The sequence below is a fragment of the Salvia hispanica genome, chromosome 1 (assembly GCF_029641045.1).
Source record: "Salvia hispanica isolate PSC_SH4W2 chromosome 1, Shi_PSC_v1, whole genome shotgun sequence".
NCBI classification, from domain to species: Eukaryota; Viridiplantae; Streptophyta; class Magnoliopsida; order Lamiales; family Lamiaceae; genus Salvia; species Salvia hispanica.
In genome coordinates this window covers 17,038,793-17,052,697 of record NC_142692.1, presented here as the reverse complement: position 1 = coordinate 17,052,697, position 13,905 = coordinate 17,038,793, and the positions used below count along the sequence as shown (strand labels likewise).

General features: G+C 38.9%; 1 protein-coding gene across 1 annotated transcript; it reads right to left on the bottom strand.

The window, feature by feature from the left end:
• Window positions 1–7,184: 7,184 nt before the first annotated feature.
• On the bottom strand, window positions 7,185–13,314 carry LOC125223898 (phenylacetaldehyde reductase-like). The gene is made up of 6 exons (XM_048127207.2): window positions 13,141–13,314; window positions 12,072–12,241; window positions 9,543–9,734; window positions 8,894–9,056; window positions 8,313–8,499; window positions 7,185–7,507 (listed from the first exon to the last, which is right to left on the bottom strand). The coding sequence occupies exons 1-6, from the start codon at window positions 13,259–13,261 to the stop codon at window positions 7,351–7,353; spliced, it is 990 nt and encodes a 329-aa protein (XP_047983164.1). The 5' UTR covers window positions 13,262–13,314; the 3' UTR covers window positions 7,185–7,350.
• Window positions 13,315–13,905: the final 591 nt, after the last annotated feature.

Below are 13,905 nucleotides of genomic sequence, written 5' to 3'. Positions count from 1 at the left end.
TGAGTTAAATAAAATAGAGGAGAGAATAAAGTAAGAGAAAGAAGAGAGAGTAAAGTAAAAAAAAAAGTAAAGTAGGTGAGATTAGATGTTTTGTTTTTAGCCAAATATAGAAATGACTCAAGTAACTTGGAACAACCCAAAAAAGAATATGACTCAAGTAACTTGGGACGGAGGGAGTATAATATTCAACTGAATTGAAGAAGTACACATTAATCATGATGGAAAAATAAGAGCTATTCTATTTAGCCTTCGTTTGGTTTGTTATAATTGCTTGTGATTAAATATTATGAAGTTTGACTAAAAATTTGATACTACTAAAATTTTATAAAATTAAATCTAATATTGAAATAAAGAAACAAAGTGAAGGATGACAAAAGGGAAGAAGAATAATAATTTTGAAATAATATCAGATTTAGTACATAACTGAAATAATATCTGATTTAAAATGTTAAAAGTGTAAAAAGATCAAATTTCTCAAACCCCCCAAAACCCCGCAAAAGGGTATTTTCGGCCGAAAACAGTGAAAAATGATATTTTCAAGATAAACCCATAGTTCAGGGATGTCCGGTGATATTTTTAAAGTCCAGAGACTATGAGCGAGATAAACCCATAGTCCATGAACCATTTTTGTAGTTTACTCATTGAACTATCAAAATAATAATTTGATACTTGTGCTTTGATTATTTAAAATAGTTTTTTTTAATTAGTCCTAAATTTTTAATATTTATAATCAATCCAAATTTTTAATTTTTAATATTAAAAAATAATTCATCCCAATCAAACTTTAATTTATCTACAAGTTATTTTGAAATTATATTTATGATTTTAATTTATAATTAATTTATTTAAGAATTTACAGTATATTTTATTTTAATTGTTTACTTTCTAAAAGTTTTAGAGAAAGAGAGATAGAGGATCTGACATAAAATGATTGAAAAAGTGAGGTGAAAAATATCATTTCAAGTACTCAAACTATAAGAAAATATCATATCTAGTAATTAGATATGAAAGTCCACAATGCCCCCCCGGGGGGGTATTTTTCGTGCAAAATTGTGCTGAATAGTGAAAAAATACCATAAGTGTGATTACACCTTTGTTCAAGGACTACTCATGATATTTTTAAAGTTCAGGTACCTGTAGCGTGCAAAACACACAGTTTAGGGACCATTTACGTAGTTCACTCTTTATTATAAAACTAAAAGTATAAAAGTGAGACCATATTCCACTAACTTTTTCAACTTACTTTTCTATACATTTATTAAAATCTGTGCCGGAACCAAAGTGAACAATTATTGGGGGACGGGGGGAGTATCCCAAAATCATCATAATTAAATGCTTTACATCCTTGAAATATGACTAATTTTTATTATTTATTAGATTGACCACATGTTAATTTTATTGGTAGCAGTTCGATTAACTCGCTGAGTTCATTCGAAACCCAATCATTTAAGGTTAGGGTTAAATATTTATAACCCGATAAAATCACAACCAGATTAGTCGCTCCTGAATAACTTGTAGCCCGTGGAGGGTTGTCACGAAACTTGCTGGGCTGATTCGACTGACATCCTTGAGTGTAAGGACCTATGAAACAAAAATTATAAGAGGACCTAATGAACCAAAAATTTGTAAAAGGGCATCTAAGATTGCATGATACAAAGCTAAAAATTTCACTACTTTCGACTCTGAATTGGTTCTCTTTGCAACTCATGGCAGCATTTCGGTGTACGCCTTCCGCAAAGCGCAACGAAATGTCTTCTCGAATTTGCATGGATTCCTCACCAAATTACAACTTAGCTCACCAAATTACAACTTAGAGCATCAGCACCGGCGGACGTCCGCCGGGCATCGGACGGCGTGCCCGACGTCCGCCATTGGGGGAGGAGGGCATGCGGACAGACGTCCCGTGCGGACACGGGAGTTCCGCGGTTATGTCGCGACATCCGTCGCGAAGGCTACGGGACGTCCGCCGATGTGGCATGCGAACGGACGTCCGCGGCGGACGACCGGTATAATTAAATTTTTTTTTTCAAACTCTATATATACGGCTCGTTGAACTTCATTTTATTTGCACCACTTGTATTAACAAGTTTCTGTCTCTCTCTACGTTTCTTTTACAATGGCAAGTGGCAGTGGAAGTGGTAGTGGTAGTGGTAGTGGTGCGGGTGGTAGTAGTGCTCCAGATTGGCGCCAGATCGTTAGGGATGAGCTGCGTGCCGTTACGTCTAGGGAGATAAATCGGGCGTTACAAGCGGCCATGCAGTAGCAGCGACAGCCGGCGGTACCTACACCCATCCATCATCGAACTCAAATACCTCAGGATCGCATCGCTGCACACTATCGGTTGTACGCGGACTACTTTGCTTCATAGCCACGGTTTGGGGGGCAACTTATTCCGCCGATGGTTTAGGATGAGTCGTCCATTGTTTCTACGTATTATTGGCTCTTTAGAGCGTCGGTATGAGTATTTCAGGATCAGAAGCAGTTGGTAAACCCGGCCACACGCCCATTCAGAAGTGCACGGCAGCAATCAGGCAACTGACATACGAAGGTACGGCCGAATGTTCGATGCGTACCTCCACATCGGCGAGTCGATTGCCCGCGAATGTCTGGAGTTTTTTTGTCAAGGCGTTAGGGAGATATTCAGGGATACCTATCTTCGGAAGCCTACCCCCCAAGACTGTCAGGATCTGATGACTATGCACGGGGGTCCCGACGGTAGAGATAGATGTTGTATGCATAGTGTATGCATTGGGAATGGAAGAACTGCCCCTCCGCCTGGAAAGGGTTGTACACAACTGGTTTCAAGAGCAAGCATCCCACGATTGTCCTTGAGGCGGTAGCTGACTACCGGCTGTGGATTTGGTATGCATACTTTGGAGTAGCCGGTTCGAAGAACGACATCAATGTCCTACAGTCGTCCCCTCTTTTCAACGACCAAGAACTTGGTGTTGGTCCGGCTGTCAGTTTCGTCGCCAACGGCAACCAGCACAACATGGGCTGCTATTTGGCGGATGGGATTTATCCTATGTGGCCCGTCTTCGTGAAGATGATCAGATGCGCAACAGAAGATAAGAAGAAATACTTTGCGAGTTGTCAGGAGGCAGTGCACAAGGATGTGGAGCAGGCATTTGGTGTGCTCCAGAGTCGATGGGCGATAGTGAAGGGTCCATCGCGGTTGTGGCATATGGACTGCATCGCTGATGTCATATACGCACGTATTATCATGCACAACATGATTGTCGAAGATGAAGGTGCAGCACTGACTGATTGGGCCAGTGACGATGATGAGGTGCCGGTTGATAAGGCTAATTTCATGCATTGGTTATGGGGTTAAATTCTGTAATTTCCTGGGTCTAACAAGGTTTTGTAAGCCAGGTGTGTAGAGAAAATGCCATATCTAGGAAGAAGGAATTAATCGCCCGGAGAAGGAAGGCGACAGAGAAAGTGAGCAGAAAAGAAAAGGAGTTTACCAGACGAAGGAACATTCGAGAAAAGGGCAGAATGGGGATTACAAGGAAGAATCTAGAAGCTCCACTCCTTATAAATAAGAGCACGCGGCTTACATGAAGATATCACCCATCATCTTTAGCTCTTAGCTCATCTTTCACACACTCTACACACTTAGGGGATCCAGTTCGGGGTTGGGGGTTCGTAATTTCATCGGAAGTTGTGTAACACCGTCTCTACGAGAGGCGAAGATACAATCTCTTTTCTGTTTTAAGTTTACGTTTCTGAATTTCTCGATTTTCGCTGTTCGAAGCTCGGCCTTATTTTGCTGAAATACTGTTGAATCTGCGTTTGTTTGCTATGGAATTCGCTTCTATGGTTTCGTTTCATGTTATTGTTGTTTTTCTGTTTACTTTGGATGCTTTTAGCGATTGATCTTAGTTTTTGAGTTGAATTGTGTGGAGATCGTAGTTGATCGGTGGAATCTGGTTGAATTTGTGTGGTCGGAGATGGGAAATGTTGAGGTTTGTCAAGGAAAGCTTGGATCCGGAGCGGATGAAGCGTCTAGTGTTTGGATCTGTTCATTTCTGCATAGTTTTGAAATTTAGTTTCTGTTTTCGCATTAACCTTGTCAAGCAATAGTAGTTCTGCTTAATTTCAGTAGTTAATTGTAGTTTAATGGTTTAATTTAGCTTGATCTGTTTCGTTTCATAGCTTGCTTTTTTTTCCTCTGCATTTCGTGATCAAGGATCGTTAGAGAAGATGAAGTTATTTGTGGGTTGAGCCTTTAGTTAGTTATTTTGCAGCTTTTCATCCGTACCTTGCTAATTTGGGAAATGGTCCCCACGATCTGTCTTTCCTCTGTTTAGGTAGTTTTAGGAAAAGTTTTTCGCTAGGTCTGGTAGTTGTTTTCGCTGGAGAGTGATCTTGAGTACGTCTTGTTTTTCGTCATGCATGTTTCTGTTATATTTGCCTAGGTCTAGCTGTTAGAATAGAGTATTTCATCTCCCCAGTCTAGTAGTTACATCTCAACCCTAAAAATGCATGGCAGCAGCCAAAAACAGTGTCCAGGTCCTCTTGCATGTTTACTTACGCCTCCATCTCTGTGGGATTCGTTCCCTACTTCCTTATACTAATCATTTTTAGTACAGTGGATTGAGGGTTTTGAAAAGCAGGAAAAGATTGTGTGCCCAACGACCGAAGGTTTCAATGATCCTCTAAGTTCCTAGACCTTGTGATCTAGTGGATTCTCTGGATCTGAGAAGTCTGGTATTATTTACAAAACACACGAACACTTCTTCTGGCTCTTCAAATGGCGCCGTTGCCGGGGATGGATGGCGTAGTTTGTTTACGTGTTTAGAGATTTGGCGTATATAGTTTTAATCTCCTTTTGTTTGTTTTTCTTTTCAGTTTATGAGCAGAGGCTCACGGTTTGGAAACTGAAGTAACTCGTCTGGGTCAAGGCACGCTCAATTCAGGTGGCAGGTCAAGGAGTCAACATCCACAGTCACCACCAGATCGGGGTTAACAACCGGAGATCCATTTCTGTTTGGCTCAGAAATTTTAATACCGTACATTGTTTATTAATTCCGTGAATTGTTTAATTTGGTGAATTTGTGAATTTTTTTTTATTGCGGGAAGTCCGTGCGGGAAGGCTATGGGATATCCACCACTGTGCAGTGGGAAGTCCTTATGACGTGGCAGTGCTGGGAAAACTATGGGAAGTCCTTATGACGTGGCAGGAGGTGTTTTTGGGAAGTCTGTCGAGAAGGTTATGGGAAGTCCGTCCCCACTAGGGATGCTCTTAGACTTCGAGTAAGACCTTGAAATCTAGAGAATCTTGCATTTTGAGAGTTATAGAGGCTTGATTGGACTTGGTGTAAGATTAGGTGGAGTGCTTACGGAGTCAGTTTGAGTTTCTACTTGAGGAACTAACTAAAGTCTAAAAGCTTGTGGATTTACTTTGTTCATCCTTCCAGTTTCCCATTTCCAATAAATCCAATTTCCCATTTCTAATAAATCCAAGAATTGAATTCTTTTAAGAAATGATATACAATGGCCCACTTATTTAAATCTCGGCCCCTTTGTTCAATTAACTAGATTTGAGATGATTTAGAGTGACCACAATAAGGGAGCCCAGGCGGACGCCGTAGGGTCAGCGGCGCCATGGCTCCGTATTGCGCTGGACGGTGGGAGCCGGGGCTGGGGGGTGGAAAGGCCACCGCCGAGTAGTCAGCGGGGACGGGGCTGAGTGAGGGAGAGGGAAGGGGGGGGGGGGGGGGGCTGACCGCAGCCGGCTATTGTACGACCCTCGGAAACTCTTTCGCGGCGCCCCGAAAACTCTTTTTTTTTTGGCCGCCGGCGGTGGGAGAAGGCTTGTCCACTACCGTGGACACTCTTATGGCACAAACAATATCCACTACTTTGTTTTCTGACCTAATTTTCGAAGTGGATAGTCCAAATTATATCTTTCCAAATTTCACCCAAAATGACCGTCGAGTAGGTGGAAAGGCAAGGGTAAATGTGAAATTTCAGCATCAATTCTTGATTAAGAAGTCAATGCATAAACTCCCTCCGTTTCTTCATAGTTGAGGCGGAACTTTTCGGCACGGGGTTTTAGAAATGAATGTTGGGTGTGTTAAATAAATAGATAAAAAGGTAAGAGAGAGGAAAATGTAGAGAGAATAAAGTATAAAGTGAATAAAGTAGAGAGAATAAAGTAAGAGAGAGTAAAGTAAGAAAGAGAAAAAGTTACCATATATGGAAATGACTCAACTATGAAGAAACTTTCCGAAATGGAAAATGATTCAACTATGAAGAAACAGAGGGAGTAGCATATTTCAGGAAATGAATTATACTCCAATTCGCGTGAACAGTATAGGCCAACCATTATTGCTTGTGCTCTCCAGAATTAAAAAGAACACACCAAACACCCAAATTCTCAGATATGGCTATTTCTTCAAGGGTGAACATGCCCTTAGCATCTTGGTTGTAAAAATTTGAATCTTTTTCCCCTTCATAGATGTAAGATGTTCATAATTACTTCACCTTTCTTAATGCGTTTTGCATTGACATTCATCTCATCCTTACCCCGTTGGCGGGAGGGAGAGGAGCCGAAAGAGCTCGAGCAGCCTTATCCCAACGGGAGCGACGAGCGGAGGGGTGAAGGAGTGGTGGAGACTGGAGATAGAGAGGGTGAGTTCATTCCAATGGAGATTGGAGAGATATAATACAATAAAAGATGTGAGGAATACTCTGTTTTAGGGGGATAATCGTTAATTTCATTAACTAAGGGCATTTTCTGAATTTTTCAATAAAATTAGAAAATAGTCAATTAATTATATTACTCTTCGTTCATCATAGTTGAGTTATTATTCAATTTAGGAAAGTTAATTTATAACTGAGTCATTTCTATATATGGTGGTAATAATTAAATCACTTTTCCTTTTCTACATTATCTCTCGGTTATTCTCTCTACTTTATTCACTATTTACTTTATTCTTTCTACTTTTCTTCACTCTTTACTTTTCACTCGTTCCATTTAACACAATAAACATTTTTCTCTTAAATTGTGTGCCAAAAATAAACGCGTCAACTATGACAGAACAGAGGGAGTTCTAACTTTTCAGTGTGTGTAATTTTCCCATGAAGACTTTCCTACGTACCCATGCCGGAACCAAAGTGATCAATTATTGAGGGAAAGGGAGGGTAACATATTTCTTACCATAACAAAACAATAAAAAACTCACAATCTTTACTATCCAGGGTATCAATGTTCATAGCGCTATTAATTTATAGAACCCAACAAATTCAAATTATTGCATTACATATTACGAATTTGAAGATTTTATATTGCATCAGTAAACATATTCTTATGAGCCTTCAGCTCAAGAGAATGGGCATTCAGATAGCTGATGGAGGTTTAAACAACTTTTTCTCCTTCAAGCTTTCAACAGTTTCTTTGATTCCTTCTTCAAGAGGAGTGAACTCGACACCTAGAGATATCGATTTTTCTTTGGAGACCTGGTATAACGGCACAAATGGCTTGTCGTCCGCACACCTGCAAGAGATTCCCCCCAAAATAATCAAAACTCAAGAAATTCATAGAAGAGACTTTTAATAGAGACATCACTAGGGTAAAGATTTAATTCCTCAAATGAAAGCAGGAGTAGAAACTTGCAAAGGAGATACATGTTCGAACAAGGAGAAAATAAAAATGATATCCTGAATATAAGATTGTAGATCATGTCCGCGAAACTTATGTAAACTTCACAATTTAACATGGCTACTAAAGAAACCCAAAAAAAACATATAATGAACAACGTTAGAGGAGACATCCAAAAAGAAAACCGTTCAAAAGTTTGACTGGGGAACCGGTCGTGACATGTCTTAAGTGAAAAATTATGACAGTAAACTTTACAAATTTATTGAAACAGGTAGGTATATTTTAATGTCATGTTTGGTAGGGGTGAAAACACATTTAGGGATGGAATTTTATGAACAAAAATGACTAGGGATGGAATTTTATGAACAAAAATGTCATTTTGTTCATAAAATTCCATCCCTAGATGAGTTATCACCCCTACCAAACATAGCCTAAATATATACCAACCAAAAGAGGGTCAATCCTGATCTTAATTTTACTATGGCAAGATTTTGGTGAGATATAAACTAAAGTCAGCTCTCGTAAACACTATGTTAGGTATTGTTATCAGTTGCAAGCCTCACCATCAAGGCTAGGAATTATAGTTTATATATCAAAGTACCATCTAAATAAAAATTTAAAAAAGTTGATCACAATAGAAATTACACATTCTTGGAGGAAAATTCAGATGAATATAGGAGTAATAACCAAAGGGACTTACTTTTCAGGAAGTTTGTAAGTAGGGTAGAGTTCACGTAGTATTTTGACGATTTCTGACAAGTGTGCAACCCTCTCCACTAAACAATATCTTCCATTTGCTGAAGGATTCTCAAATGCCAAAATATGTGCACGAGCAACATCTTTGACATTTATCCATCCAAAGGTAGAATTCGGGTATGTTTCTGCACCTGCATATTCCAAGACAGCATTACTGTGCTAACATGAAATTCTAAAGCTGCCGATTCAAGAAAGGAAACACCATGTCAAGAGGCTAAGTTTGTGAATTATCCAAGAACTATCTCAGCATAGATGCACACGTGAAAGATAAATGAATATTCCAATTGGATCTGCATATGACAATATATTAACTAATCTAAAACCTCTAGCCTCTAGCCTCTAGCCTCAAGGTATGGTCTGCTCAGGATACAAAAGAACTGAAAAAAATATACAAAGTGTAGGAGAAATCTATAATAATTAACAAATCCAAAATATGCTGCAAAACTGAACGAAATGCCAGCAGCAAATATAACTTTAGAATAGTGCTCATCTAAAATTCAGTATAACAAATTTGCAGGAACTTACCATTGATCAAGTTCAGTATTGCTGCAGAACTTGTGTTTAGTGTTGGCTGCAATAACGGACCAATAACCATTGCCGGGTTTATGGCAACCATTTCGATACCTTTCTCTTTCACAAACTTCCAAGCAGCATCCTCAGCCAATGTCTTTGAAAGAACATACCACATCTGGCAGAAGCAAAATTGATGAACACAGTCAGGAAAAAAGTGGCATTTAGTATGCTTCATGAGTAAAAGGAGAAGGGTGGGAACATCCATCACGAATGATAGATAATGCCTATCATCTGTGTTTTTAATTCCTAACATTTTTTATGGGACGGATGTAGTATAAAGTTTGGTAAAATCACTGAAATTAGATCCAGTAAACTAATACTGGGAAATAGAAGAAAGTTTAACAAACATAAATGGTGAGAGTTAAATGAGGGTAAGTTTTCCTTTCTAATCCAAAACGTCTTGAATCTTGTGTATTACCAATGACTCAAAATCACAATACAAATATCAATTAATTAGGCAATGCGTACTAGCTAATTGTGTCCTATGACGAAATAACAACACATTACAGCAAAATCCAAAAACTTTAAATAAAAGTAAATATTAGTTCTTTCCATAAGAATGATCACAAATCTCTCGTAAGTAAAAGAACTGGAACATTACCTGCATCTGTTCGCAAACCTCTGGTGAAGACCACCACGTCTCATCGACTACCACTTCAGGTGTGCGCGGCTTCCCATTATATGCAACCGCAGCTATAGAAGATGTCAAAACAATCCTTTTCACAGAGGGCGCTTTGGCACATGACCTAAGAACATTCAGTGTTCCCTTCACAGCAGGATCAATTAATTCTGCCTGATGGAAATCAAAACTTATGTGAGCAGCAAGATCTTGCTAAACGTAATAAAGATCACTGAATGAACCATCAGTTGACTACAAATTTCCGTATTCAATAATATGCCTACAAACGAATTGAATCGGATACATTCAACCATTTTCTCTGTCACCCACTGAAAAGCTTGTATAAAGAATGAAAGAAACACATGAATAACCCATATAATTGAATAGTTGTAATTATTTTCTGGTTCAACAAAACAAATGGCAAAGAGGAAGCTAAGCCAGACTAGAAAATACTATGGAAAAATTAGGTCTGAGATATGCATAACACGATATGCATCATGCAGGCAGTTACTTGTTTTGCAGTGGTTTCTCAATAGAGGCAGAAGTGGACAGCCGTTAGAAGGATGTTCTGGATGTGGAGATAGGGGCAGCGGTTTCAAACGATGATGACAGTAATGCTGTGTTTATCAGTTGGAGTTATGCAGCCTTTAATATTAATAATAGCTATGTGTTACTGTTACCGTTGTACGTGAGATGTGGAGCTGGCAATAATCCACAGTTTATCATTATCCTTACATAAATGTTATTCATTTCCTTCTTGGCATTATAAATAGAGTCCTTGAGGTTAGAAGGGGACTTTCGTTGAATATTGTAAGAAACGGTATTGTAAGAAATGGTAAGTGCCGAAGCCCTCATATGAGGGAGACTGGGAGAGTAGTTACATTCTTTTGCATAACAAATCACAATTACATTTCATATTTTCTTGCAACTATCACGCTGCATTTTCTCCTTACTTCATTTCTCTCACAAATTGGTGCAATGAACGTGGTGATGAAATTGCGACACACATGAATAAGGGAGTCGAAGGGTTAGAGAAAGCAATGGAGAAACAAACTTGCTGCTTTGGACTCTCCGAAGATAAACTCTGAAACCTCATGTATCTCATCAACACATTCATACTTGTTACTTGTTCCCGAAAGCTCAAGCTGTTCTGGGTCTAAAAAGTAAGTGATCCGGTTGTCATTATGCCAAAATATGGAGTTACCTATGTTCGATGGGAGCGACATCATCATATGGATCGCAAGGGTCGTACAATACTTCCTCGTCCACAACACGCCAATGGAACACGTGTAGGTGGCGCTCATTGCTCTATCCGGTCCAGCTATGGAATGGATTCAAATCCTCCTACGCCGTTCGTCATTGGTCACTTGGGAAAACTTTGTACATTAACTCCAAAAGCAGTGTGAAACGAGCTTCACTTTGAACACTAGTGCTACGTGCCACTACGCAAGACGGGTACATGGACGAGTATGCTGTGGCCTTTAAAAGTCGTCTAGCTTGGCTTTCGGGTTTAACAGACTAGCAGTACCTTTGTTTTTTCTAGGGGGACTAAAACAGTATATACGGTTATAAGTTAGAGATCGAAATATCGGAAGCTGCTCTGATGGGGTCTTGATGGCAAAAAAAGATTAACTTTCTCGACAATCCCTCCGTACACCCCACAGCCGATAACATTACCCCAACCTCGAGCTCCATCCCATGAACAACAAGGAGCGCTCCAGGCTTTACATGCGTGGGTTAAAGTTTGGTCAAACCCATTGATGCCCTCCGAATACTTTGCAAGTTTTAGTTGGGGAGGACGACGCTGAGACCAATGACATGTTCCACAACGTCAAGAACGCAGGACGGAGGATGTTGAACCACACGATCCTCGAGGACGTTTGGTGTTAGAACTTAGAACTGTTTGTTTAGCCTTGTGGACAAGTATATTTCCACGGGGGTGCAATTGATAGGCATCATGCAGGCAGTTACTTGTTTTAGAGAGAGTGGACGACATTTATGCAATAGTGGAAGAAGTGAACAACCATGTGAAGGATGTTCTAGACAAGGAGTTAGGGGCAGCGGTTTCAACCTACGCAATCTTTATCTTTGATAATGTTGTCATTTACTAAGTTACAAGTTGGTGGATGAGATGTGGAGCTAGGAGCAATCTACAGCTCATCATTATCATTTCATGAATGTTATTTAGTTCCTTCTTTGCATTTTAAATAGTTTCCTTGGAGGTTAGAAGGGGACTATCATTGAATATTGTAAGAAATGGCAAGTGCCAAGGCCCTAGTATGAGGGGGAGTATTTACATTCTACTGCATCGCATTTACAGTTCTTATCTTCTTCCAACTATCATTCTCTGTACCTTCTCCTTGCTTCATTTCTCTAACTGTTTATCATAACCACTGCCATCATTGCTTCTTTTGGTAGAATTTTTTTTCATTTTCTCAATATTGTAAGTGCTAATTTTATGTCTAGGAAGAATGTAAACTAGAAAATCTCTTCATAGGGTGAGAGAGAAACCTGTGGATCTGTAACTGCATGGTAGAAAGGAGATGCAGTATGGAAAACACCTTCACAGCCATTAACTACAGAATCAAAGGACCCTTCTTCCAGCAGGTTTGCTTTCATCAACTGAAGTCTCTCCTTGGCTCCATCAAGTGCAAGCAAGTGTTGTGTCTTCTTTGAATCACCTGTTCCATGTTTTGAATGTCAGAGATAAATGGAAACACTAGTGGCATGATCTAACATTTATTTTTAGCATAATGGCTTAATACTAAGGTAAAGAAGATGGTATCCTATCTTCATCATCAAACTCAAAAATTAGTAAGTGAGCATACCAAATAATATGTGAACAAGAAGATGATCATAGACATACAATTTCTCTCTTCATGCCGTGTTATTCCAACCATGCAAGAAATAACTAAGAACTCAACAGAATCAAGTAAAATTATCAAACATATTTTGAGAAATACGACTAATACAGGCAAATGCAGACATATAAATCTGGCTTCTTGTTGACTAGTGTAAAAACAGCAACATCAAACAAAAATGGAGATGCAATATTACTTGTAGGCTAAATGTTTCAGGTATTCAAAAAATTAAGGTTCATATTCCCACCCTGCAATTTGCACCTTGTAGGATTTACTTATTTTTAATTTGAAGGAGGTGTGTACTTTGAGTGAGAGAAATATATGAATGACTATTTCAAAAATAAGATGTACTTTCAATCAATTCATCGAAGTGTATGATAAATTAGTGTAGACAGATTATCATAATCTCCCTTGATTTTATCTAAATGTGGTGCCCAATGCCCTCTCCATCCCTACACAGATTGGTCCCTCTTTAGCCAAAAGTGAACAATTTCGTGGCAACTGCAAATTACCCTATAAAAAGCCAGACATCTTCATAAATAGTGTTCACTAGAATAATCTTTTTCCCCATTGGAATTCGACAATCAGCAATAAGTGGATGTGACAGAGACATAGATATCGCATAACTTCAATTTCAATCGGTGAAGAATGAAATGGAGCCCTAGATACATCGACTGAAACAGGTGAAAATTGATTGAGAGAGAGAGGGGGAAACTGACTGGGGTCGCGAACGGAGGCCTTGACCGTATAGCCTTTTTGGAGCAGGAATTTGACGAGCCATGAGGCGATGTAGCCCGATGCACCGGTTACACACACGGTCTTCGCCGCTGCAATGCTCATTCTTGAATCACTCACACTCTCTGTTTGTTTCAGTATATCTTCTAATTGCGTTTTACTATTTGCTTTAATCACAATGATTGAATCAATCTTCTATTATGGAAGTCAAATCAGCATCATTTATTTTTTATTCCAATGATTAACATTTAATTAATACTACTCCACTACTCCATCCGGTCATTTTCCCTCTATTGCACTTTTAAGTTAATCATTTTCTTTTATTAGAATGTACTATCCCGTCCCAAAAATTTGTCTCATTTTTTCATTTCCGTCTGTTCCTAAAATTTATCCCATTTCAATTTTTAGTAGTAGACTCCATATTCCACTAACTCATTATAAGACTAATATATAAAAATAAGACTCACTATCCACTAACTTTTTTAACTCATTTTTCATTACATTTTTTTAAATTCGTACCGGGTCAAAGTGGGACAAATTTTGGGAAAGGAGGTAGTATGACAAATGACATATTTCTAAAAATAGAAACATAACTTTCTCTATTTTTTCCATCACTGTTACTTTATTCTCTCACATTAATTCACAAAACAATAGTACTACATAAAATCTCGTGTGTCGGAATAAAACTACTAGAGACTCTTGCATTTTGGGCGTCTATAGAGGCTTGATAGGGCTTGGTGTAGGATTAG

Coding starts and splice junctions, on each gene's coding strand:
- LOC125223898 (XM_048127207.2), bottom strand. CDS start 13,261: ATGAGCATTGCAGCGGCGAAGACCGTGTGTGTAACCGGTGCATCGGGC. Junction 12,242..13,140: donor GGCCTCCGTTCGCGACCCCA/GTCAGTTTCCCC, acceptor AACATGGAACAG/GTGATTCAAAGAAGACACAA. Junction 7,508..8,312: donor ACTTACAAACTTCCTGAAAA/GTAAGTCCCTTT, acceptor AATCTCTTGCAG/GTGTGCGGACGACAAGCCAT.